At 39.1% G+C, this 26,316-nt stretch overlaps 1 protein-coding gene across 2 annotated transcripts in view; it reads right to left on the minus strand.

The window, feature by feature from the left end:
- The window catches only part of LOC124619217 (exportin-1), a 136,267-nt gene that overhangs the window by 30,777 nt on the left and 79,174 nt on the right, over positions 1–26,316 (minus strand). For both annotated transcript variants that reach the window (XM_047145436.1, XM_047145437.1), the window contains exons 12-14: positions 23,813–23,976; positions 23,571–23,705; positions 19,518–19,622 (exon numbers count right to left, since the gene is read on the minus strand). In XM_047145436.1, coding sequence (XP_047001392.1) covers positions 19,518–19,622; positions 23,571–23,705; positions 23,813–23,976 — 404 coding nt within the window. The remainder of the gene's footprint in view (positions 1–19,517; positions 19,623–23,570; positions 23,706–23,812; positions 23,977–26,316) is intronic.

The following is a 26,316-nucleotide window of genomic DNA, read 5'->3' on the forward strand; positions in this document are numbered from 1 at the left end:
TTATTTTTTTCTACATCACATGCCAAGAACATATTTTAGATGCTACAGAGTCACGTCACTTTCCTGCGTTCCAATTGGCTGATGACAGAAGTGTACACATATTTGATATACATGATTTAGCTAATGTTGCCATATGTGGAACATTTTTGCTCATTATATAACTAAGAAGTAAGTTTGAGGGTTTCTGGGTGTGACATTAAGAACTTGTCCCCAAAAAGTCACATTTTGAATTATAATTTATTGAGATGCTAACAAGTTTCCACTTAACTAACTGAGAGCAACTGATGCTGACTGCTGTTTCATCTATGCCAACTGCATAATTGGGATCGATATTACGGGACGTGTTCAATACAACTTTCCCAGCCATTATCAACTTTCTAAACCTTACACTTGCTACTTCTCAATCATGTAGATCCTCAGCTGGCCTTGAAGAGGCTAAATGCATCCAAATCCAGGCCTTCCACCAAACTACTGATGGTATGGTGAATCCATTAAAATATCTTCTGGATGGTATTTGACATTCTGACTGGTCAACTTGTGACGAAGCAAGCTAGAATATTTTTACTTTCCCCCCTTTAAATTCATGTTTCCATGCCTGACTTATTACCATTAACATTCATGAGTATAATCTGCATTTTCATAAGAGAGGGGGGTTGGCCCTCAGTTTTAAAGAATATAGCACCAGATGGAATTTTGCGCTTAGTTTTATATATGTAATTGATTTTCTAATTTATTTCAACTATTCCTAGTTAGTGTTTTCTGTTATAGGGTGAAATCAGTAATTGTTTTGTAACTTAAATTCTATTTTTAAATTATAAACAAATACAAATTCTGTACTAATTATAAACATTTGGAGGAACAATTAATAGCTTTCTTTAATTATTTATTTGACTCTATTCGAAAACATGTTAGCAAAGCCAGCTCTTAATTAATTCTAAAGTAATTACCAGTTTTGTCCGAAGTACTGTTTGCGTAACTATATCTGTTAATTTCATCACTAAAACAAATAATTCGGCTTAACCCCTGTGGTAGAAGAAACTGTTAAAAAGAACCAATTTTTCGATACATTCAGTTACTTGAATGAGTTTCGTTTTAATTGTAATTTCTGTAAATTAAATATCAAACAATGTGTAGTTTCAGTGCCTATTACTATGATGATATATAAGAGCCTGATTTTTGGTCCTGAGACAGTCAGTCCATGGCCGAGTTTCAGACATTTAACCATTAAATAAGTGTTACGCCAATAGACCGTGTGTTAAAACAATGACAGTGTCTGTTTAATTTATTTGAAAGACTGTGAAATGTGTGATTAGGTTTTTACTGCTCGTAGATGTTTAACACACAAGCTATTGTAGCAATACGTTGATGTTTGCCTGCAAACTATTGATGAGGCATACCGAAATTTGCCAATAGTTAATTGACCCTATTAACTGTGTATATTGGGGGGGTTGTGAACAGTGAAAGTAAAGAACTGTGAAATGCAACTATCCACCTGTCGGCTACGTTATTTACAGTAGTCAGTGTCGAAATTCCACCCTCCATTTTTCAGCCAGTACCACAATGCAGTATGTCAACACCGAGGACCATCAACGAAGAAATAAAAAAGGCGAATGTCACAAGCTATAGAGGCTGACTTCAGCTTCTATTCAATTTCATCAGAAGAGTAATAAATTTATGATGACTGTTCAAATAATACCAGCTTTTTTTTTTTAAATATAAATCAGTCGTCATTCAGATACAATTGTTGCAGAATCTCTCTGTACAACTCCTTATTAATGGTAACACCTTCTGGGTGTGTTCTCGCAATGGATTAGGTCATTGGAGTAAAAAAAGATGAGTCAGCATGACTTTCATGTTGCTGTGGACCTGACTTGCTTTTTTGGGTATTGGGGATGATGGATGCTTCCATATCAATGATTGGAACTTTGTATCTTGGTCGTACCCATAAACCCTAGATTCGTCACTAGTGATCACTGTGTTAAGGAAGTTGCGACTATGGTTCACAGTATCCAGCAAGCCCTGTGGAATCTCAAAATTTTGGTACACATTTTACTGAGCTGCTCCTGCGTTCCCATTGTTCCATTAAAATGGAATGAATGGGATCAATACTAATTTTAACCTCGCCTGCAAGTTGTCCGATTATGATTCATCTATCCTGCATCTCCATGGTCCTTTTCGTGGCAAATAACAACCTCATTAGCAAATGTTGAAGACCTAACTGAACGTGATTCACTCTTCACTGACAAGTATTGTCTTTGAAGTGGATGTACCACTCCTTTATCTGTGTGGTATTTATTGCTACGTCCCCAAACACTTATTGAATATTTCGGATTATTTCAACTTGATAACCACCACCAAGCTTAAAACAAAATTTGTTGCAGTAACATTTTTCCACTTTTTCTGTAACTTTGCCCACAACACAAAATCCAATGACTACCACTTACACGCATTCACTTGTCAAAGGATAGGCAGTGAATGGTCGCTTCCATAATCGTGAAAAAAATTGAGTGTTGAGCACTCACAAACAGAGAGCATGCATCCCAGATACCATTGTTGGTTTCAACAATAAAAAATTAAGATCAGTCCTTGTGTAACGGAAGGAAGAGCTGCACAGCGGGATTCCACATCCCCTAAAATATTTTCAGTAGTCTTGAGGCAATTTTTCAGAACCAAATTGTGAAAATGGAGAAAGATGCGTGTTAAAAGAAAGCTATCTGAATCACGTTTCTTTTGATGACAACACTGGACTGTTCTCCTCTAATCTACAGAACAGATTTGAAAATACACCTAAAAATCAATCACAATAAGACTAAAATAATGTGTAATGAACACAATGGGAAGGAAATGGTACAAATCAGTACAAGAATTTTCATATTTTTGGCGTGAAAAGAAATACCCAGGGAAGTATAAAAGATCAGGGGTGCTTTTGGTAAACTAAACAGGGCTTCCTAAATCAAGCTTCTGATGTGTCTAAAAAGGAAAAATAAACATTAGCAATCAACATGTGTCATCAGTTGTGACTTGGGACAGTAAGCAATCTACCAACTTCTAATGCAAAAAGCATACAGAAAGAAACATAAATGTGGATCAACAGACAATGGAGGGGGGGAGAGTGGGGTGGGGATTACATGGAAAGACAGGAATAAAAATAAATGAATCTCATAAGCAACTGGAGTGAAAACATGATTATGACTGTAATGCAAAAGTATTGGAAGTGAGCAAGACATGTGGCCTGGTGGATGGATGGTTGGTGAACCAAGGAACGCAGGCAGATATCATTAGAAAATCTGAAGTAAAGACATTGATGCATGTAGGTAAAGACTGTAATGTACAGAGAAGTCTAGATGGTGCCTTTATCCAGAGGAGGATGTCAAGCAACTGATGAGGATACTTCTGTAGTTAGCAGTAGTGGTTGATGAAATGTTTAAGAGATTTAAGAAACTACACACTTTTCACATATTATACAAGTTTTGTTTGCTGTCTTCAATTAGGTGAGGACTGTGTACAAACACTCAAATAAATTTTTGAAAAGTGCAAAATGCTCACTTATTTTCCATTAAACTGTTAGTAACTTAAGGATTTGCAAGGCGAAGGTATGAAACAAGTGATTAATGGGATAAGAGGCCATCATATAATGTCTTCAATTTTAATGCAATCAAGATCCAGTGGGGGCTCCAGAGGCTGCAGATTAGCAAGACTTTTATCCAAACACCCACTGTTCCCATCACGCACACCTTCCTTCAAAATCTGACTGACGAAAATAAGATCCTCATATCCTTTGTGACACTGGTTTCCATCACTGTAGCCAAGAATGCTCACTGAAGAATTAAGAGCATTAAAAATGTTGATGGATGTATTTATGAATGTTTCCTTGTTGTGGAAAAAACAGTTTTGCTGAGTCCAAAGTGCCAACGTTTAAGAGAAGTGAAACTTGAGACAATCAGTAGACATGCTATGAATTCATTGTATATATTTTGGGCACTGTTACATAACATGCTCTGGGTCCAAATTCCCAACTCCAGAGTTAAATAAATCAAATATGAACAAATATTGGACATTTGCAATTACATAACAATTGCAAAGCCCAACAACACAGAAATGTAACTGCAACCATGATATACAAACGACAACTTCCTGAAAAGTTATTTATGGGGGAACCAGATCCTTTGGACAAAGGAGTATAAATTCAAAAACAATATTTGTCTCCTTCAGCTGTTTTATGGATTTTTTTCCATATGTCAGCATTTCTGTAACACTGAAAACTGGTTCTGACATCAATCAATAATTTATTTTGGAAATAGACATTCCACACTGGTGGTATTATATTTATTTACCTTTCATTCTTGCTACTGATTTCAGGGTTATAGCACCATTCTCAAGTAATCATTCCTTGTCACTAAGTAGTCTGGCACATTACTGGATTTCTTGATAATGGGGTTACAACCCCAAAACTAGTAGCAAGAACAAAAGATAAATAAATAAGACAAATACAGTGCTGCTATGGAAAAAAACAAATACTTTAGAAGCTATGGACTCACCAATATAATTCATCTTTAAGAGTTCTGGAAAAGAGCATGATCAACCAATTTGCAACCTTTCAGAGACAGATGGTCCTTACTCTGACCGAAGCATTGAAGGGAAAGGAAAATGGATAACGGAAAGGGACTGGCGATGAATAGGAAATGCGGAGGGTTACAAAAATGTCTCCCTCGAATCCCAGATCAGGGAGACTTAAACGGAATGAGTCTTTCTTCTCATCCTCTTCAGTAAGTCCACCCTGATCCAGGGTCATGCGTGACTTTTCCATAACTCTCCACACTTCCTAAACCTCACAGTCCTTTTCCTTCATCCCTATTCCTTTCCCTTCACTTACAGACATAGCTACAAAGATACTCTGCGAACCACTGCATGGTGCACAGCAGAGTGCACCACATCAGTCATCTCCTTTCCCTTTTCCACTCAGAGTGAGAGAAAAACAACTGTCTATAAGCCTTCACACGAGCCCTAATTTCTCTTGTCTTTTTTTCGTGGTCTTTATGCGAACTGTATATTGGTGGCAGTAGAACTGTTCTGCAGTCGATCTCTAATGTTGGTTACCTAAATTTCCTCACAAGTGCCTCACAAAACGAGCGTTGTCTTCCCTCCAGGGATTCCAATTTGAGTTCGCGAAGTGCATCTCAGTAATACTTGCAAGGCTGATCGAACTTAATGGTAACAAATCTAGCAGCACGGCTATGAATTGCTTCAATGTCTTCCTTTAATCCAACCTGATGGAGATCCCAAACACTCAATCAGCCCTCAAGAATAGATCACACTAGCATGCTATACGTCATATGATTTATAAATAAGCTTCCCAATAAAACAAAGTCGAGTACTCGACTTTCCTAGTACCAACCTGACATGCTCATTCCACTTCATATGACTTTGCAACACCATGCCTACATATTTAATCTACATGACAATGTCAAGCACCAACTACTAATGGTGTATTCGCACATTACAGGATTATTTTTCATTCACATCCACATTAACCCACATTATTATACATTTAGAGTGTCCTGTCATTTATCACACCAACTAGAAATTCTGTCCAAGTCATATTCTATCCTTCCACAATCACTCAACGACAAGAATTTCTATACTCCACAGTGTCATCAGCTCACTTCGTCCATCACACTGCAGGCGTGAAGCTTCCTAAATCTGTGCTGATTTGTGGACAGAAGCTTTTCTTTCTCATGGAAATTGATTGTATTCAAATTCAGTATATATTTCAGAATATTGCAGCAAACCAATGTTGGGGATGAAACTTCCTGGCAGATTAAAACTGTGTGCCACTCCGAGACTCGAACTCGGGACCTTTCCCTTTCGCGGGCAAGTGCTCTACTAACAGAGCTACCCAAGCACGACTCACACCCCGTCCTCAAGGCTTCAATTCCCCCAGTACCTTGTCTCCTACCTTCCAAACGAGGTACTGGCAGAACTGAAGCTTTGAGGATGGGGCGTGAGTCGTGCTTGGATAGCTCAGTTAGTAGAGCACTTGCCCGCGAAAGGCAAAGTTCCCGAGTTCGAGTCTCGGTGTGGCACACAGTTTTAATCTGCCAGGAAGTTTCATATCAGCACACACTCTGCTGCAGAGTGAAAATTTCATTCTGGAATGTTAAGGATACTTGTCTGTAATTTTATGGATTTCTTGTTGTACCTTTCTTATATGCATGAGTCACTTGCACTACTTCCAGGTGTTTGGGACTTTGTGCTGGGCGAGAGATTAACAATAAATGCAAAATAGGTAAGGGACCAATGCAGTCTAGTACTCTCTGTAAAACTGGCTTGTTATTGCATTTGGACCTGGTGACTTAATTTGTTATCAACTCCTTCAAGTTGCTTCTTTTACACCAAGGATTTATCTATTTTATGTACTTCATGCAGGAGACTGTATTAGAGGCAAATGACTGTATGTTTGTACGATCCTCCAACATGAATGATTTCTTAAACATGAAATTCAAAACACAACCTTGTGCTGTCCTCTACTGCCACCTGGACTGGTCGACGAGTGACTGGATGCTATCTTCTGCTTAGTGATTTTATGTATGACCACAATTTTTTTCAATTCTGACAAGATCTTGTGCTAAGGCATGATGCTGGAAGTCATTCTATGCTTCAAGAATCGATCTTCTTATAGATGCATGAATTTCCACTAACTTTTGCCTGTTGACATTTATGCATTATTTTTTGAACCAACAGTGCAACAATCTCTGTTTCCACAGCATTTTACAAATGTGATTATGAAACCCCAGGTAATCTTTTCCATCCTTAACACTTTCCACTTCAATGCTGAGTGGTGTTCGACACCGCAAATTTTATTTATAACTCCAATGTTGAGCCTAATTCAACACCATTTTTTGCTGCTCTCACATTCTCTATTCTCAAATCTGACTGTGCTACGCACCAATACTGCACAGTTCTGCCATCTAAGGAAACGTGTTAACTAGTAGCAGTTGTGTTGAGAGGAAGTTTGTAATTATTACATTCAAGTTAGCAGGCACCAAGTGGGTAGTTCTTCACATACAGTCCTTTCTGAGGAAGAGATTGTGGAGGTTTTGGAGGAATCTAAAAGCGGAAACAAGAATGAGAACGATTTTTATGATGACAGTGATTCATTTGTAAACAATTCAAGTAAAATGACGAAAACAATCCATTCAGAAGATTGTTTCAAAGAATATCACACAATTGAAAAACTCTCTATTCTAATGCTTATGTAAATATTTTTGAATGAAATCGCTCTGTCTGTTTTAATGTATATCTCAACTGTTTGTTAGAGGCTTCTTTGATTTCGTAAAGAGGCCTGTGCAATTTTCTGCAGGGTGCTCACTGCCCAGGTGGTGGCAATTTAAATAAGAACACACACAAAGATGCCAGTATCTGAATTATGGAGTGCAAAGAGTTAATCCACTAAGTTGTCACACACGTCTCCAGAGCAAGATTTACTATCACAGAGTGTATACGCGGACAAGAAAAAAACATTCCCGATTTTTTCCGGACCTCCAGGTCAGAAACGCACTTTTCCCATGTGAAAATATACTACTTCAAAGGTGAAAATACACTTTTTCCATGATAAACGACAGTGTTCTTTCCCTCGGTGCTGAAAAAATATCAATCCTTTGAATGAAGGTGTCAAACAACAGCATTGAACTTCTCGGCGCTTTGCAAAGATCTTTGATGTGCAGCAATATGTACACTGCATGTTTTCATATTACGAGAGTATAAATTCGAATTTGACCAAACACAGCACATTAGTTTCTGAAGTATTGAAATAGATACTGCAATGCACTTTTGCAAGCCAATCATAACTCATGTCACGTTGTCTCACCAGCCAATGACAGCAGATATTCAGAGCACTGGAACTGTGATGTAGTCAGCCAGTAGCAATATCATTGTTAAGCAACATGAACACACAAATAGAAATAGTTAATTGTTTAAATTAATGTACATAGTGTAGTTACAAGAGAAGCTAAGCTTTCACATAAATACTGGTCTTTATAATGTGTGTTACATTTTAAGATACATTACACAAATGCGTCACTAAAATTTTAAACAATGACCTTAATTTCTGGTCTTCTGGGTTCGAAATTATTCTAAGAGGCTGGTCCTCAAAGTGTTAAGTTTTAAATGAGAGTCAACCGCTCTGTCATTTAAGAAATTCATTGCACGTTCTCACACATAACATATTTCAACTTGCGTAAAAGGAATTTGCCCATGTCCATCATATCGGAACTAAATGATATCCATTAATTGTCTAAATGGAACGCTAACAACTTCTTATCTACGTTTGCTAGTATGAATACTTTTCTAGCCTTCTTGATGGATTTATTAAATTTAGTGACCATCATTGGTTTGACAACATTATGATCACTAATCCCCATCTCTCTGTTGATGCTGTCGATAAGGCCAGACCTGTTTGTAGCCCCTCCCCCCCTTTTGAGTCACCAGTCTTCTGACTGGTTTGATGTTGCCCACCATGAATCTATCTCCTGTGCCAGTCTTATCATCCCAGAACAGGGCATACAACGTATGTCTTCAGTTATCTGCTGGATGTATTCCAATCTCTGGCTTCCTCTACAGTTTTTACAGTCTGTAGCTTCCTCTAATGGCATGCAAGTTGTTCCATGATCTCTAATCAGATGTCCCACCACTCTGTCCCTCCGCCTCGTCAGTGTATTCCATGTATTCCTTTCCTTGCCAATTCCCCAGAGAATCTTATCATTCCTTACATTATCTGCCTACCTAATTTTCAACATTCTTCTGTAGCATAACATCTCTAATGCTTCAGTTCTCATCTGTTCCACTTTTTCCCCAGTCCATGTCTCACTACCATAGAATGCTGGCTCCAAATGTACACACTCAAATTTCTTCCTCAAATTGAGGTCTGTGTTTGATACTGGTAACTTCTCTTGGCTGCAAATGCCCTTTTCGCCAGCGCTACTGCTTTTTATGTCTTCTTTGCTACATCCCATTATGCTTTATTTTACTGCCTAGGTAACAGATTTCCTCTTCATCTGCTTTGTTATCACCAATCCTGATAAGTTTCTCACTGTTCTCATTTCTGCTACTGCTCATTACTTTCATCTTTCTTTGATTTACTCTCAATCCATATTCTGCACTCATTAGACAGTCTATTCCAGTCAATGGATCCTGTAGTTCTTCACATCAGTGAGGATGTCAATGTCATCACCAAATCTAATCACTGATACCCCTTCACCATGAATCTTAATTCCAGTTTCGGACCTTTTTTTTTTACCATCATTGCTTTTTCGCTGCACAGATTGAACAATATGGACAAAAGGCTACATCCCTGTCTTACATGCTTATCAAGCCTGGCATTTCACTCTTTGTTTTCCACTCTTATTGCTCCCTCTTGGCCCTTGTACATATTGTATATTAACGTCATTCCCTGTAGCTTACCTCTATTTTTCTTGGAATTTCAAACATCTTGCACTGTTTGACATTGATGAATGCTTTTTCTAGGTCAAAAAATCCTATGAACATTTCTTGATTTTTCTGTAGTCTTTCTTCCCTTATCAACTGCAAGGTCAGAATGTCTACATCTACATCTACACTTATATTCCGCAAGCCACCCAACGGTGTGTGGCGGAGGGCACTTTACGTGCCACAGTCATTACCTCCCTTTTCTGTTCCAGTCGCGTATGGTTCGCGGGAAGAACGACTGTCTGAAAGCCTCCATACGCGCTCAAATCTCTCTAAGTTTACATTCATGATCTCCTCGGGAGGTATAAGTAGGGGGAAGCAATATATTCGATACCTCATCCAGAAGCGCACCCTCTCGAAACCTGGCGAGCAAGCTACACCGCGATCCAGAGCGCCTCTCTTGCAGAGTCTGCCACTTGAGTTTGCTACACATCTCTGTAATGCTATCATGGTTACCAAATAACCCTGTGACGAAACGCGCCGCTCTTCTTCGGATCTTCTCTATCTCCTCCGTCAACCCGATCTGGTACGGATCCCACACTGATGAGCAATACTCAAGTATAGGTCGAACGAGTGTTTTGTAAGCCACCTCCTTTGTTGATGGACTACATTTTCTAAGGACTCTCCCAATGAATCTCAACCTGGTACCCGCCTTACCAACAATTAATTTTATATGATCATTCCACTTCTTATCGTTGCACACGCATACTCCCAGATATTTTACAGAAGTAACTGCTACCAGTGTTTGTTCCACTATCATATAATCATACAATAAAGGATCCTTCTTTCTATGTATTCGCAATACATTACATTTGTCTATGTTAAGGGTCAGTTGCCACTCCCTGCACCAAGTGCCTATCCGCTGCAGATCTTCCTGCATTTCGCTACAATTTTCTAATGCTGCAACTTCTCTGTATACTACAGCATCACCCGCGAAAAGCCGCATGGAACTTCAGACACTATCTACTAGGTCATTTATGTTGTTGTTGTTGTGGTCTTCAGTCCTGAGACTGGTTTGATGCAGCTCTCCATGCTACTCTATCCTGTGCAAGCTTCTTCATCTCCCAGTACCTACTGCAACCTACATCCTTCTGAATCTGCTTAGTGTATTCATCTCTTGGTCTCCCTCTACGATTTTTACCCTCCACGCTGCCCTCCAATGCTAAATTTGTGATCCCTTGATGCCTCAAAACATGTCCTACCAACCGATCCCTTCTTCTAGTCAAGTTGTGCCACAAACTTCTCTTCTCCCCAATCCTACTCAATACCTCCTCATTAGTTACGTGATCTACCCACCTTATCTTCAGCATTCTTCTGTAGCACCACATTTTGAAAGCTTCTATTCTCTTCTTGTCCAAACTAGTTATCGTCCATGTTTCACTTCCATACATGGCTACACTCCATACAAATTCTTTCAGAAATGACTTCCTGACACTTAAATCTATACTCGATGTTAACAAATTTCTCTTCTTGAGAAACGCTTTCCTTGCCATTGCCAGTCTACATTTTATATCCTCTCTACTTCGACCATCATCAGTTATTTTACTCCCCAAAATAGCAAAACTCCTTTATTACTTTAAGTGTCTCATTTCCTAATCTAATACCCTCAGCATCCCCCGACTTAATTCAACTACATTCCATTATCCTCGTTTTGCTTTTGTTGATGTTCATCTTATATCCTCCTTTCAAGACACTGTCCATTCCGTTCAACTGCTCTTCCAAGTCCTTTGCTGTCTCTGACAGAATTACAATGTCATCGGCGAACCTCAAAGTTTTTACTTCTTCTCCATGAATTTTAATACCTACTCCGAATTTTTCTTTTGTTTCCTCTACTGCTTGCTCAATATACAGATTGAATAACATCGGGGAGAGGCTACAACCCTGTCTCACTCCTTTCCCAACCACTGCTTCCCTTTCATGCCCCTCGACTCTTATAACTGCCATCTGGTTTCTGTACAAATTGTAAATAGCCTTTCGCTCCCTGTATTTTACCCCTGCCACCTTCAGAATTTGAAAGAGAGTATTCCAGTTAACATTGTCAAAAGCTTTCTCTAAGTCTACAAATGCTAGAAACGTAGGGTTGCCTTTCCTTGATCTTTCTTCTAAGGTAAGTCGTAAGGTTAGTATTGCCTCACGTGTCCCAACATTTCTACGGAATCCAAACTGATCTTCCCCGAGGTCCGCTTCTACCAGTTTTTCCATTCGTCTGTAAAGAATTCGCGTTAGTATTTTGCAGCTGTGACTTATTAAACTGATAGTTCAGTAATTTTCACATCTGTCAATACCTGCTTTCTTTGGGATTGGAATTATTATATTCTTCTTGAAGTCTGAGGGTATTTCGCCTGTCTCATACATCGTGCTCACCAGATGGTAGAGTTTTGTCATGACTGGCTCTCCCGAGGCCGTCAATAGTTCTAATGGAATGTTGTCTACTCCCGGGGCCTTGTTTCGACTCAGGTCTTTCAGTGCTCTGTCAAACTCTTCACGCAGTATCTTATCTCCAATTTCGTCTTCATCTACATCCTCTTCTATTTCCATAATATTGTTCTCAAGTACATCGCCCTTGTATAAACCCTCTATATACTCCTTCCACCTTTCTGCCTTCCCTTCTTTGCTTAGAACTGGGTTGCCATCTGAGCTCTTGATTTCATAAAAGTGGTTCTCTTCTCTCCAAAGGTCTCTTTAATTTTCCTGTAGGCAGTATCTATCTTACCCCTAGTGAGACAAGCCTCTACATCCTTACATTTGTCCTCTAGCCATCCCTGCTTAGCCATTTTGCACTTCCTGTCGATCTCATTTTTGAGACGTTTGTATTCCTTTTTGCCTACTTCATTTACTGCATTTTTATATTTTCTCCTTTCATCAATTAAATTCAATATTTCTTCTGTTACCCAAGGATTTCTATTAGCCCTCGTCTTTTTACCTACTTGATCGTCTGCTGCCTTCACTACTTCATCCCTCAGCGCTACCCATTCTTCTTCTACTGTATTTCTTTCCCCCATTCCTGTCAATTGTTCCCTTATGCTCCCCCTGAAACTCTCTACAACCTCTGGTTCTTTCAGTTTATCCAGGTCCCATCTCCTTAAATTCCCACCTTTTTGCAGTTTCTTCAGTTTCAATCTGCAGTTCATAACCAATAGATTGTGGTCAGAATCCACATCTGCCCCAGGAAATGTCTTACAATTTAAAACCTGGTTCCTAAATCTGTCTTACCATTATATAATCTATCTGATACCTTTTAGTATCTCCAGGATTCTTCCAGGTATACAACCTTCTTTTATGATTCTTGAACCAAGTGTTAGCTATGATTAAGTTATGCTCTGTGCAAAATTCTACAAGGCGGCTTCCTCTGTCATTCCTTCCCCCCAATCCATATTCACCTACTATGTTTCCTTCTCTCCCTTTTCCTACTGACGAATTCCAGTCACCCATGACTATTAAATTTTCGTCTCCCTTCACTACCTGAATAATTTCTTTTATCTCGTCATACATTTCATCTATTTCTTCATCATCTGCAGAGCTAGTTGGCATATAAACTTGTACTACTGTAGCAGGCATGGGCTTTGTGTCTATCTTGGCCACAATAATGCGTTCACTATGCTGTTTGTAGTAGCTAACGCGCACTCCTATTTTTTTTATTCATTATTAAACCTACTCCTGCATTACCCCTATTTGATTTTGTATTTATAACCCTGTAATCACCTGACCAAAAGTCTTGTTCTTCTTGCCACCGAACTTCACTAATTCCCACTATATGTAACTTTAACCTATCCATTTCCCTTTTTAAGTTTTCTAACCTACCTGCCCTATTAAGGGATCTGACATTCCACGCTCCGATCCGTAGAACACCAATTTTCTTTCCCCTGATAACGACGTCCTCCTGAGTAGTCCCCGCCCGGAGATCCGAATGGGGGACTATTTTACCTCCGGAATATTTTACCCAAGAGGACGCCATCATCATTTAATCATACAGTAAAGCTGCATGTCCTCGGGAAAAATTACGGCTGCAGTTTCCCCTTGCTTTCAGCCGTTCGCAGTACCAGCACAGCAAGGCTGTTTTGGTTGATGTTACAAGGCCAGATCAGTCAATTCCAATATCCGATTTCGGAATCTCTACCTGACCATGTTGTATCCTAACTGAAATCTTCTGGCTTTTTCCAAGTATACTTACTCCTCTTGTGATTCTTGAACACAGTATTCACTATTACTACCTGAAATTTACTGCAGAGCTCACTTAGTCTTTTTCCTATCTCATTCCCAGCACCAATCCCATATTCTCCTGTAGCCCATTCCTCTCCTCCTCCCCCTACAACCACATTCCAATCCCCCCAGGTTCATCTCCCTTTTCTAACAAGACCTAAAATTGCCACTGCGTGTGAGTTGGTGAATTAGTTGTTCAAGGCACTTTTCGGAAAACCCCACTACTGAGAGCAGACTTTCCTTGAATGATTATACAATGGTTACAGCAGCACCTGGTGACCTGTAAAAAATTCAATAAATAACTTGAATACACCAAGACCTGCTACTTATGTCCAGACAACTTCACGGTCAGACTCAATTTCGACCTCGACAGACAATATTTTTGTCAACAACGATGAATACTTTCCTTCCTATGGCATACAATCTTTCTGATATACATTCCATGCCTCAATGAACATTCATGATTTCTACTTGAGGTTTCAGGCCGCTCTCAGTTCTGAGAATGGCCTGTGCATGACAACTTTCCTGGAGGGCAGTAAATTCAGGAACTTTGTTTCGAATGCTCTTCAGCCAGAAGAGGGAGCCACCGATTCTGAAAGCTTGCATATTGTCAAATCTTTTATGTATGTTTTCTCCTGCCACCACACGGTGAATAATTTTTTTTTTCTAACCAATTATATTAAAATACATCCAGCTGAAGAGTACTGAAACTCACTCGAAGTCCAGAGGATACCATTGGGATGTAAAATGCAGCACTCAAAAAGCCATACATTACACTAGGCCCCTACATAACAAATGTACACATTAAAATTCTTGGGATATTTGCTGTGCTTTTTTGAAGACGTGTGTGTGTGTGTGTGTGTGTGTGTGTGTGTGGCGGAGGGGGGGGGTCTAAAGTTTCACTGAATTATTATTAAGAAAAAATGCCACACACATCTCATTCCCATACCTGCAGGCAAACCTAATGATCAAATGATAAGTGGACGATGCAACTGAAATGCACAAAAAATTACAAAGGACAAGGAACGTCTGAATAGTAGACGAATCTTCTTTTCACAAGAAAAGCAACAGACAAAATCAAACAATGCAAATTCCAGGGTGAAATATCAACAATATTAGGAGAAGGATGGATTGCTACTCACTCTAAAGATGACCCACTGAATTGACAACAGGCACAATGAAAATACTGTTACATCAAACACATGGAATGAAAATAATAATCAACAAATCACAACAAACAACATAATATACTACAAAAAATTTGTCGGTAATTCAATCCTGCTTCTTAACGGTACAAACAGTGAAACTGATGCACTAGCAGGAGACATCAGCAAAATGTATAAAAGTATTGAACTCACATTTTAGCATGAAACAAACAAGAGCATATATTTAATTGACCTTAAAATTTGTAATATTAACCTTAAACATCAATGTAGCATCTACAGAAAATCCGCCACCACAGACATCTCCTCATGTCATTCCAACCAACACAAAATGTCATACTTCTGAGCCCTGGTACAACAAATATAAAACGTACCTATGAGTCACACAGATCAACAAAATTAAATCAGTTTCTCTCTCTCTCTCTCTCACACACACACACACACACACACACAAACAAACAGTTCACACTACATTCAATCCACAACAAATCAGATTTCTGCAAGAGCCAAACCTGATATACCATCATCCCACCCACAGACCCAATATTATACCAAATTACAAACTTTTGCAAAATGAAGAATATTAATGTCAGCTTTTCTACTAATAGTAAATTACAGCAAAAAATGACCCATGATGTAAATCTGTTTGCCATGACAGTTCATTCAAAGAGTCATTCAAAGGAAGCCTACCGTCAGTAGCACGTAAATACACAGCTCACTTAATACTAGTTGGGAGGCACTTTACCCTACCGAGTACAGATTTAGATGAATACAGATTCATTTCGAGGGGTACAGGCAGACAGTCATGCAAAATACTTTTAAACACATTTTGTGACAACTGTCTAGAGTAGTTAACTCGTCAGCCCCCACACAATGGAAATATCTCAGACCTTGTTGATATAAATACACTGGATCTTACCGACAATGTCAGCATCAAAACGGGTATTAGAAATCATGGTGTCACTATAGCAAAAATGATTACGAAAGTTAACAGATTTGTCACAAACGCTTAGAGAATATTTGTTTTTGATGGAACAGGTAAGGTGTTAGCTTCTCACTTAGACATTGAATTGACATATCTTAGTTCCAGTAATATGATTTAGAGGAATTATAGGCAAAGTTTAAGCAGATTTGTAAATCGTGTCTGGAGTTTTATCAAAGTGGATAAAGGATGGAAACAATTCACCATGGTTTAACAAAGATAATCTGAAGTTTTGAGGAACCAGAGGCTGTTGCACTCTTGGTTCAAAAGGGACTGCACAGACGACGACAAACGAGGTTAGTAGAGATTCATGCATCTGTCAAAAGATCTGTGTGTGAAGCATACAATTACCACTGTCACACCTTAGCAAAAGATCTGGCAGAGAAGCCAAGAAAATACTGGTCCTATGTAAAATCACTAAGCAGGTCTAAGGCTTCCATACTGTCTCTTGTTGACCAATCTGAAGTGGCAGTTGAAGATAGCAAAACGAAAGCCCAAGTTTTAAATTTCACAGTCAAGAAATAGTTCAAGCAGGAGAATCTTGCAAACATACCATCATTTGACCATCAGACAGACTCGCTTAAGGATGACATAGTAATAAGCACCCCTGGCATAGAGAAGCAACTGATGCGGTCTTACAAACTCTGCAGTACTGGTCCGTCACCTAGCCTGTATTTATAGAGAATCTCTTGGCCAGCACAAAGCCCCAAGTGACTGGAAAAATACGGCTGGTGACTTCCATGTAAAAATGGTAAAAGCATGGACCCCCAACATCACAGATCAATAATCCTAACTTCAGTTTCTTGCAGAACTTTTGAGCATAATCTCAGTTCAAATATATTAAATTTTCTTGAGATTGAGAGGCTTATGTCCACAAATCAGCATGGCTTTTAGAAAGCATCGCTCATGTGAAACTCAGCTTGCTCACTTCTCACATGATATACTGTGAACTATGGAAGTGCAACAGGCAAATTCCATATTTCTAGAGTTCTGAAAAAGCATTTGACGCAGTGCCCCATTGCAGGCTGTTAAAGATGTGAGCATATGGAACAAGTTCAGAGATACGTGAGTGGCTCAAAGACTTCTTAAGTAATAGAACCCAGTACGTTGTCCTCAATGGCGAGTGTTCATCAGATACAAGGGTTTCCTCAGGAGTGCCCCAGGGAAGTGTGATGGGACCACTGTTGTTCTCCATTCACATAAATGATTTGGCAAACAGGATGGGAAGCATTCTATGGTTGTTCACTGATGATGCTATGGAGTACAGTAAGGTGTCAAAGTTGAGCATCTGTTAAGAAGATACAAACAAAGTTGAGCATCTGTTAAGAAGATACAAACAAAGTTGAGCAACTGTAAGAAGATATAAGACAACTTGGACAAAATTTCCAGTTGGTGTGATGAATGGCAGCTAGCTCTAAACATGGAAAAACGTAAGTTAATGTGGACGATTAAGAAGAACAAACCTGTAATGTTCAGATACAATATTATAAATGTCTTGTTTACACAGTCAAATCCTTTCAATATCTGGGCATAATGTTGCAAAGGAATATGAAATGGAAAGAGAATTTGAGAACTGTGGTAGAGAAGGCAAATGGCTGACTTCGGTTTATTGTGAGAATTTTAGGGAAAAAAAGGAGCAGTACACCTGTAAAGCAGAAAGGAGACTGCATACAGGACACTGGTGTGACCTATTCTTAAATGCTGCTTGCATGTTTGGGAGCCATACTAGGGTGGATTGAAGGAAAGACATTGAACAATTCAGAGGCAGGCTGCTAGATTTGTTACTGGTAGATTCGAACAACACATAAGTGTTACAGATATGCTACGGGAACTCAAATGGGAATAAGGTGACATTCTTTTCAAGAAACACTATACGGAAAATTTAGAGAACTTGCATTTGAAGCTGACTGCCAAACGATTCTTCTGTCATTGACATACACTGCACCTCAGAGCCACAAAGATAATATACAAGAAATTAGGGCTCATATGTAAGCATATAGACAGTCATTTATCCCTATCTCTATTTTCAATTGGAACAGCAAAAGAAATGACTAGTAGTGGTACAGGGTATCCTCCACCACACACTATATGGTAGTGTGTGGAGTATCAATGTAGATATTTGTCACTACCTACCTGCATTTAATGAAAATACTTTTCCAATTTAACACATCAGTAATTTATTCTTCCTTTCCCAAAGAATGCTATATCTTCGTATCACTGTACTATAGCAAATTGGACACTCATGTACTTCGTAAACTCTGTATTTATTTTAGTATGCTATAAATCAAGACACGCTGCAGATTGAAAATTCATTTTATGACCAAATGAAAAAAATTTACCGTGCAAACACACAAAGGCATGTGATTGTGAAAATATGAACATTCTTCAGAATATATTTCACTGGAAGAACACTGCAAAAAGGAAAGTGCCACATGGGCACTTCACATTTGCATTTTAACACAACTCTGGAGAGCAACCATTTTTGCTACACACTTATAACTGTTGTTTACCCTAGGGCAACTAACAGGAAACCAATTTATCATTTGTTTAAATGCAAGCGTAAAAAATTGTCTGATAATGAATTGTGGAAAGTTCGAAACCAGTAACGGTCCTTTTTGAAAAAATTAACATAAAACTAATTTGTGGCTGGTTGCTGTAGACCATAAAAATGTATTTCATATAACAGCCAATGCCTTTATTTTAAAAAACTGTGTTGTTAAACATTATAGTAATTTGAAGGTGAAGAGTGGAAGAAAGGAAAGGAGTGCATCACCGCTGTCAGCTGCATTGAGACAGTATGTGGAATCGGTGGCAACAAGTGAACATTTATACCGTTCCAGGATTCGAACCTGGAATCTGCTGCCTACTTGGCAGGTGCGGTAACCACTGCGCTACTCCGGACACAGCATTATTGCAACTACATGGACTATCTCACCTCACGGCCAATCCACAATCCCATAAAGCGCCACCTATCCGCAGCCCCTGTACATTTCCTTCCTGTTCCCTCTTCCAAAACTCCAACAGGATATTGGACACATTGGTGCATCCACACTGAAGAAGGTGTATTCATTGCCCAGTATGGCCTTTGAAATTATATAAATGTCTGAAAGAACAGACACCATACATTCATACCCATTATAGCTTCCAGCCGAAGCCTTCTTCAGCAAAGGAGGAGGGCGCGCACACACACACACAAAAGTAGGCATACCTCATGCACACATGACCACTAAATTCTTGCATTTCCAACTGGAATGCGAAAGTCACATGAGTGCAACCTAGAAAGGGGCATGGGATGGGAAGGGATAGAAGGTGTATGTGGAGGAAGAGAAGAGGGCAGTCTGATGGGATGTGCAGGTACTCAATACAATATACCATGGTGACAGGACTGCACATAGAGCCGTATGCAGATATAAAGACATTCCTTAAAAAGCCGTTACTATTACCTCAACACAGACAAAAACCAGCGTAGTGAGCAACAGAATGGAGAATTCTCCATTTAAACAAATACTGCATATTACCATGTAAACAAAATAACAGTAAGTCGCTCAAGGAATCATGGAGAAGATACAACAGAAGTGGATATGGAAGGCAGAACAAGAAGCCGAAATGCAAGTTACAAACACGAATTCTACTTGCTTTCGTAACTAACACAATTAATCTCTACATGCGTAAATGAAGTGTGGACTAACCTGGACAACGTATGGGTGGCCCAGTGCTTTGCAGGCTCGAACATTTGTTTTCAAAATGCTTGCTAGCTGCTTCACTGCATCTGGATCTTTTAAGACCTCTACATTCTAGAACAGAACAATAAGAATAGTATTACAAGAACAAACATATTCTTACAATGGGAAAAGTAGAGAAACACTGCAGATGAGTACGACAACATGCCTTGAATAATTACTTGTAGATTATAAATTCACCAACAAGATCAAGAGGATAAGGAGGTGTTTAAGTCCAGAGCATTTCTCCCATATGTCGGGAGCATTTCATCGAAAGTAGGCAGAATTTTAAAGAAACATCGTGCGAAAGCAATCTTCCGGCCACCTACAAAGACTCGTGCTCTTCTGGGCTCAGCCAAGGATGATTTGGGATTACGGAAGGCTGGAATTTATAAAATACCTTGCGAGTGTGGGAAAGCCTACATTGGTCAAACCACACGCACAGTACACGACCGCTGCGTTGAACATGAGCACCACACTCGCCTTTTACAGCCCAGTAAGTCGGCCATAGCCGAACATTGTTTTACAGCCCAGTAAGTCGGCCATAGCCGAACATTGTATTTCCACAGGACATACTATGGATTATTCGGCCACGAAAATCTTGGCCCCATCGAGATCCTTCTGGGATTCAGTTGTGAAGGAATCCGTGGAAATACGTTTAGCGGATAATCTCATTAATCGTGATGGCGGCTTTTTATTGAATAAGGCCTGGGACCCGTTGATTTCTTTAATTTCAAACAAAAGAAAACTTTTTTTGGCTTCTGACACATCGAGCGACAAGTAATTTTAATATTGAAATTTTGCATTTTATTGTTTTGGACACGTCTGCGTGCATGTTTTACTTTTTTCACGCATTCGATTGCGCTCCATAGATGCAGTAATATTGTAGAGGGCCCTGGAATCGACAGGTGGCGCACATGCTACGGTAACTTGCGCATGCGCACCTGCGGCACTTTTACGTATAAATAGAGCGACTTGCACTAGCAATCTCCAGTGTCAAACACTCGCCTGAAGATGGCTGTAAGGTTGTCAGCCGAAATATCGTGGAAAGAAGTCGATGAGATCCGGCTGCAATCCCGAAATCTTGTGGAATACAGGATGCTATTCATAATGTGGATCAGGCCAGTCTGTGTGGCATGTGATCACTTCCCATTTCCTGTTACGCACACATCAGTGGTCTGTGGTGCTGGTACTATGCTTGAAATATCTTGTGTAGATTATGTTTGTGCAAGCACCACTGCATTTAATTCTCAGGAGCAAACTTAAGGACAAGATAATTATCCAGGCACCGGGATTTTAGTGCATCACAGATCTTTTTCCATAGAGCTATTAAATGTTTACTCCCCAAGGGATCTTCTCTACAGCCATATGACTGGTAAAACAAGATACATTCAATTCTGGGCTCAACATTTGCCAATCTGCCAATGATCCAGTCATATATAATATTCAGATGTTTCGCTAGTCCTGTTTGCTTGATGCTGACTACTTTTTCCTATAGTATGTTAGTTTTTTCATTTCTCCGGATCTTTTGTATCTATCACCTTTAATATACCTATAATAATAATCTATAATATAATAATCAGTGCATCATGCACTGGTGCTGCTGCTCGCAGCATGGTTTCAGTTGCCTGATACTGCATTGTATGTGTGCGCATGTGAGTATGTGTGTCTACTGTTGAAGAGGGCCTTCATGCTGAAAGCTGTAACTGTGAGAGTCTTTTTGTTGTGTCTATCTGCGACTCAACATCTCGACTATATGGTGAGTAGCAGCTTTCCTTCTCATAATATTGTTAAAATCTGTTCTACATATTCTAATCTTAGCCTGTCTCTACTATTTTTTCACTCTACTGCTGCTTCTAGCATCAGGTTAACTATCCCTGAATGTCATAGCAAAAGTTCTACAACATGTCAGATCTGGTAAGCAGTGTTCATATATTGGGTTTGTGCATAATTTCATAGTGTTTTCCAATGTTTAATAAACAGAATAGATACTGATAAGAGATACTTTAGTCATCAATAATATATTCTCCTTCACTATTTACAACAATCTGCCAATGGTGGGGTAGCTTTTCAATTCTGTGACTGTAGAAACCACACGGTTTGGAGGTGAAGAACTTGTCAAGCCATGTTCGGACCAAATTTTCATCTGGAAAGGAAGTTCCTTAACATTTGTTCCATACGAAGCAGGAAATGTGAAAATCTGAGGGTGCAAGATCAGTTGAATAAGTTGGGTGCCAAGCGACTTCTCAAACCAACTTCTTTATAGTGTTTTTGTCAGTCCAACAGAATGTACGTGGGTGTTATCGTGGAGTAGCATCACATCACACAGTCTTCCTGGTCACTGTTCTTGTATTGCACCTACAAGGAATCTCAGTTGTTGAAAATATACGTCAGCAGTGATGGTTAAACCTCAGGGAAGCAACTCGTAGTACACCACACCATTGTTTCTCCAGATGCATAACATTATCTTTTGTGGCTAAAAGCTGGTCTTTGTACGGAGAATTGCTGTGTTGTTTGGATTCAACCATTCCTTTCTTTTCCTTGTGTTACCATAAAGACACCATTTCTCATCACCGATAACAATACAGGATAGGAATGGTTGGTGTTGTTCACAAGCCAACTGATGACGAGCGAGCAGAGAGCGCATATGGCCAGTCGCTGATTTCTCTGATTTTGGCTTAAATCATGCAGAGTCCACACACCAGACTTTTTAATTTTCTCCGTTCGCTGCAAATGTCACACAATAGTGGAATGAGAATAGTTCATCACATTTGCTGGTTCTCAAGTACATACATGTGGATCGTTCTGGATTAATCCATTTAAATAATCTTCATCAAACACTGTGTGTCTTCTTGAACGTGGAGAGTCACGAACTTTGAAACGATCGTCCCCAAAATGAAATAAATTTTTTTGCCGTGCTCTGCCCAATGGCATTACCCCCATACACAGTGCAAATGTTTCTGGCTGCCTCTGCTGCTGTCACCCCTCTAATGAAGTCAAACAAAAGAATATGTCGAAATGTTCCAATTTCTCCACTTGGCACTCCATTTCCTAGTGTCCACAACTCCATTCACTACCTCCAAAATGACAAAATGTAAACTCAAATAGCAAAAGTGAACTACAATTAAAAAACGACAATCGATGAAAACACACATAGCAATCAGAACACCGACATGAAAAACAAAAACACTACTTACTTGGGCAACTACAATTTAATTCAACAGAATGTTGTTTATGATGATAACATTGAACTGAAATCCATTATTTCTCACAATCAAATCTATAGGGGGCATTCAAATGAAACCCGATCACTAGTGGAAAGTAACTGTAACGATTTTATTAACTCAAAAATGTAGTTATACACAGTACACATACTCAAAAATAGTCGCCAAAACTGATGGCACATTTGTCGTATTTTGACACTAGCCCGTTGATTCCATCCTTGAAGAAGCTAGCAGGCTGCTGTTGGATCCCGGCCTGGACCCAGTCGCACACTTAACACTTCGTCATCCGTTGCGAACTGATGTCTGCAAATAGCTTGTTTTAGAGGTCTAACCACATGAAAGTCACATGGTGGAAGGTTGGGACTGTACGGCAGATGTTCCACTGTTTCGCACCGAAACTGCTGCAATGGCGTCTTCACAGCATTGGCCATGTGGGCGGGCATTATCATGCAGGAGGGTAATGCCATTGGACAACATGCCTCAGTGGTTCAAGTTAATGGCTCGTCTAATCATATCACTCCTCATTGTTCCTGCTTACTCGCCCACATGTTTGGTATGGACAGTGACTTGGGTGACCACCTTTTCTTCGGCGTAAAACCACACTGGCGCTATGCAACATCAAATGGTGTGCATGCGTCAGTCCCTCTACCAATAGATGGCGTCACCATACCCGCAGTTATGTGATGCCCCACCTTACGTGTAAGGCAAAGGTAGATGTACTGACCAAGTTTCATTTGAAGCAACCTCATACAATACGGTACAAGGAAAATCAGTTTATGTTGTAGAAAATGACATTTACCTTCGAGGCCTGACATATTATGTCATCCCACACTTGATTCGGCAGTGACATGTATTTTTCAATTAGATGCTCCTGCACAACCTGGTCCACCTGTGCACTAATCATATGACCAACAGCCTCATAAAACGTGTGTACCTGGGGAAAAATTTTCACCAATTTAAATTAAAAAGGGCTCACAGAAACATTGTAATAGAAATAAGTTTTCACATCATGTGTTTTCACAACAATTATATGGAAGTTACCTGCTGAGTCTGTAGATCACATATAATTGAACTTATTGTTGACAGAATCTCTTCAATGAAGGGAACCACTTCTCCAACTTGAACAGTCACAAAATGTCGACGACATTTTAAAGCAATTTTTATGAAGGTGTCACATGCCATGTCTTGAACACCATCGTGTGTTTCTGGAACAGGAAGGCCATGAAGTAAATTATACTGAGGGAAACTGTTTTAGGTTATCACTACAGTATCACTTTTGGAGAGCATAAAATTATCTTATAAATTATACACTTCAAGGAGAATTGCAAGATGTGTCTAACGATAACGCATAAATTCCCTGGATAATCCACAAAATGAACTGAATGTGGGAAATACATATACTGCTACAATGAATTTTATTGTGAATGCTAAACAGAGACAATCACTCTGCAGCAGGCCAATTATTCACTCCAATGTAATGATGATCTTTTCCAAACCAAGGTTACTTGACTAATACAAATGCCATGTCCAAAGACATGGTTTTAGGCCTAAGCAAAGGACTAGTGCACGATTTTCTGCCTTACAGTACAACCTCAAGGAATGGACAATTTGGTATAGGAGAGAAAACTACAGAGTAAAAAATGTGAGGCAGACAAAGGCTCAGCTACAGTAAGGAGATCTGAATAGCTCTAGGTTGCAGCAGTTCTGCAGCTACGAGTTTTTCCAACTGACGACGACGACTATGACGAGCACAGCACAACTAAAAATTAAGAATCAACAAAGAAAGAAACCTGCTTTGAAGCTTGCATTTTAAATGTGGTAAGGCTAAACTGCTCAAAAACTCAAGACATCAGACACAAACTAAACCACTTCCAACACCTGCTACAACAGATTTCCTCTTTGTTATTTCCTGTACTATTTGGCACATTACTTGCGTCAAAATTTTCTGTTCTCTTTATTTCTTGTTAGATCCCAACAATGTAATTTCTATTCACAATATATTTAAGTTCATAACTTTATGCTGTCATGTATTTCCTAAAAGCTCGTGGTTCAACAACTTTTAAACAGATTCTTTCAATTTGCCAACCTATAACTTAAGCTGTAATCAATACTGCATATTTTTTGAGATACTCCACTAATCTGTGCCTCTCTTTGAATTCCAAATGAAGTAGTTAAAAAAAAAAGCACAAAATCAACTTGCATTCAAGCTCAATATCATCAGTTCCCAGCAATGTGAACATTATGTTCTTCCATTTCTATTTTCCATCCTTTGATGCAAGATTAGTGTCATTCCACTATTTATCAACATGAACAGTAATAATATCTCATTTAAACCGCTGACAGTAAGTGTCACAATTTAGAGTCCCGTTGATTTATGCGTTTCCATACTACAGCCAATTTATACTCATTAGAGGCACTTACATTCCAAAATAGCAGCAAATAATGAAAAAGTCATCTCAGATAAAGGAGACCAAGTCAGTTAAAATACAAATACTGTGTGTTCATCACGAGCAGTGATTTCGATGTACAGAAGGATAAAAAGAGATGCTCCATAAATTTATTAGCACGTTATGGACAAAAATTAAATTACAAAGTAACTTTTGGTTTGCAAAGAAAATGTAGAAATATTTGGGGTGTATCAGTATCAAAACAAATAAATGTTCACAAATATTTGGCATGATGTAAGACAGTCCACCATTAATGGAATAACATGCGTAACTGATGTGCAAGATGATCCATGTCTTACACAAAAACTATTAACATATCAAATCTGCTCAACTAAAAACATTTTCTCAGAACGTACCATGCAACACGGCAGGAATTCTGAACGTAAATGCATCTCGTACAGATAAAGATCTAGCTACAACCCACCAGGAAAAAACTGCAATTGAACAAAATCTTCAAACCAGACACCTAATACCAACCACTTAATAAGGCGCTGTACATTAAGTCTACCAACCAACCACTACAATTTGGACAGAGCTCTTAAACACCCTAAAATCCACCATACAATTACGTCAAGCTCCAAAAAGGAGAAAAAACAGGTGGTTAAACATGACTTAAGATCATGCACTAGAAGAAAGGACCAAAGTTTGGAAAAATTTCAGCATTAACAAATCATTGAAGGGGTGGCAAAAATTTGAAGATCCAAAAACAATCAGTAAAGCTCGATTCTAAGCAAAAAATGCAATTACAATAAAATCCAACTTTCAAGAAATACAACAAAACTTCAATAATAATAATAATAATACCAGGAACTTTTACAACACACTTAGATAAAATCTCGGGGGTTACCCATCACTCAGGCTGTTTTTTAAAACCCAAGATACCTGATGGCTCACTACAAATCAACACGAAAAAGGCTGTGAAATTCTGACAGACTATTTCAGTAAATTTCTCAACTGCAGATGTTCCACAGAAGAATGCCCACACCTCATACCAACAATAAAGGAACTATCAGATATAATACAAATTAAAGCTACAGAGAAAGCTGTATCTGGTGGGGAAAAACAGTAATCAGCTGCCACAACTTCAGAGCAGCAAAG

The sequence above is a fragment of the Schistocerca americana genome, chromosome 6 (assembly GCF_021461395.2).
Source record: "Schistocerca americana isolate TAMUIC-IGC-003095 chromosome 6, iqSchAmer2.1, whole genome shotgun sequence".
In the NCBI taxonomy this organism is placed as follows: Eukaryota; Metazoa; Arthropoda; class Insecta; order Orthoptera; family Acrididae; genus Schistocerca; species Schistocerca americana.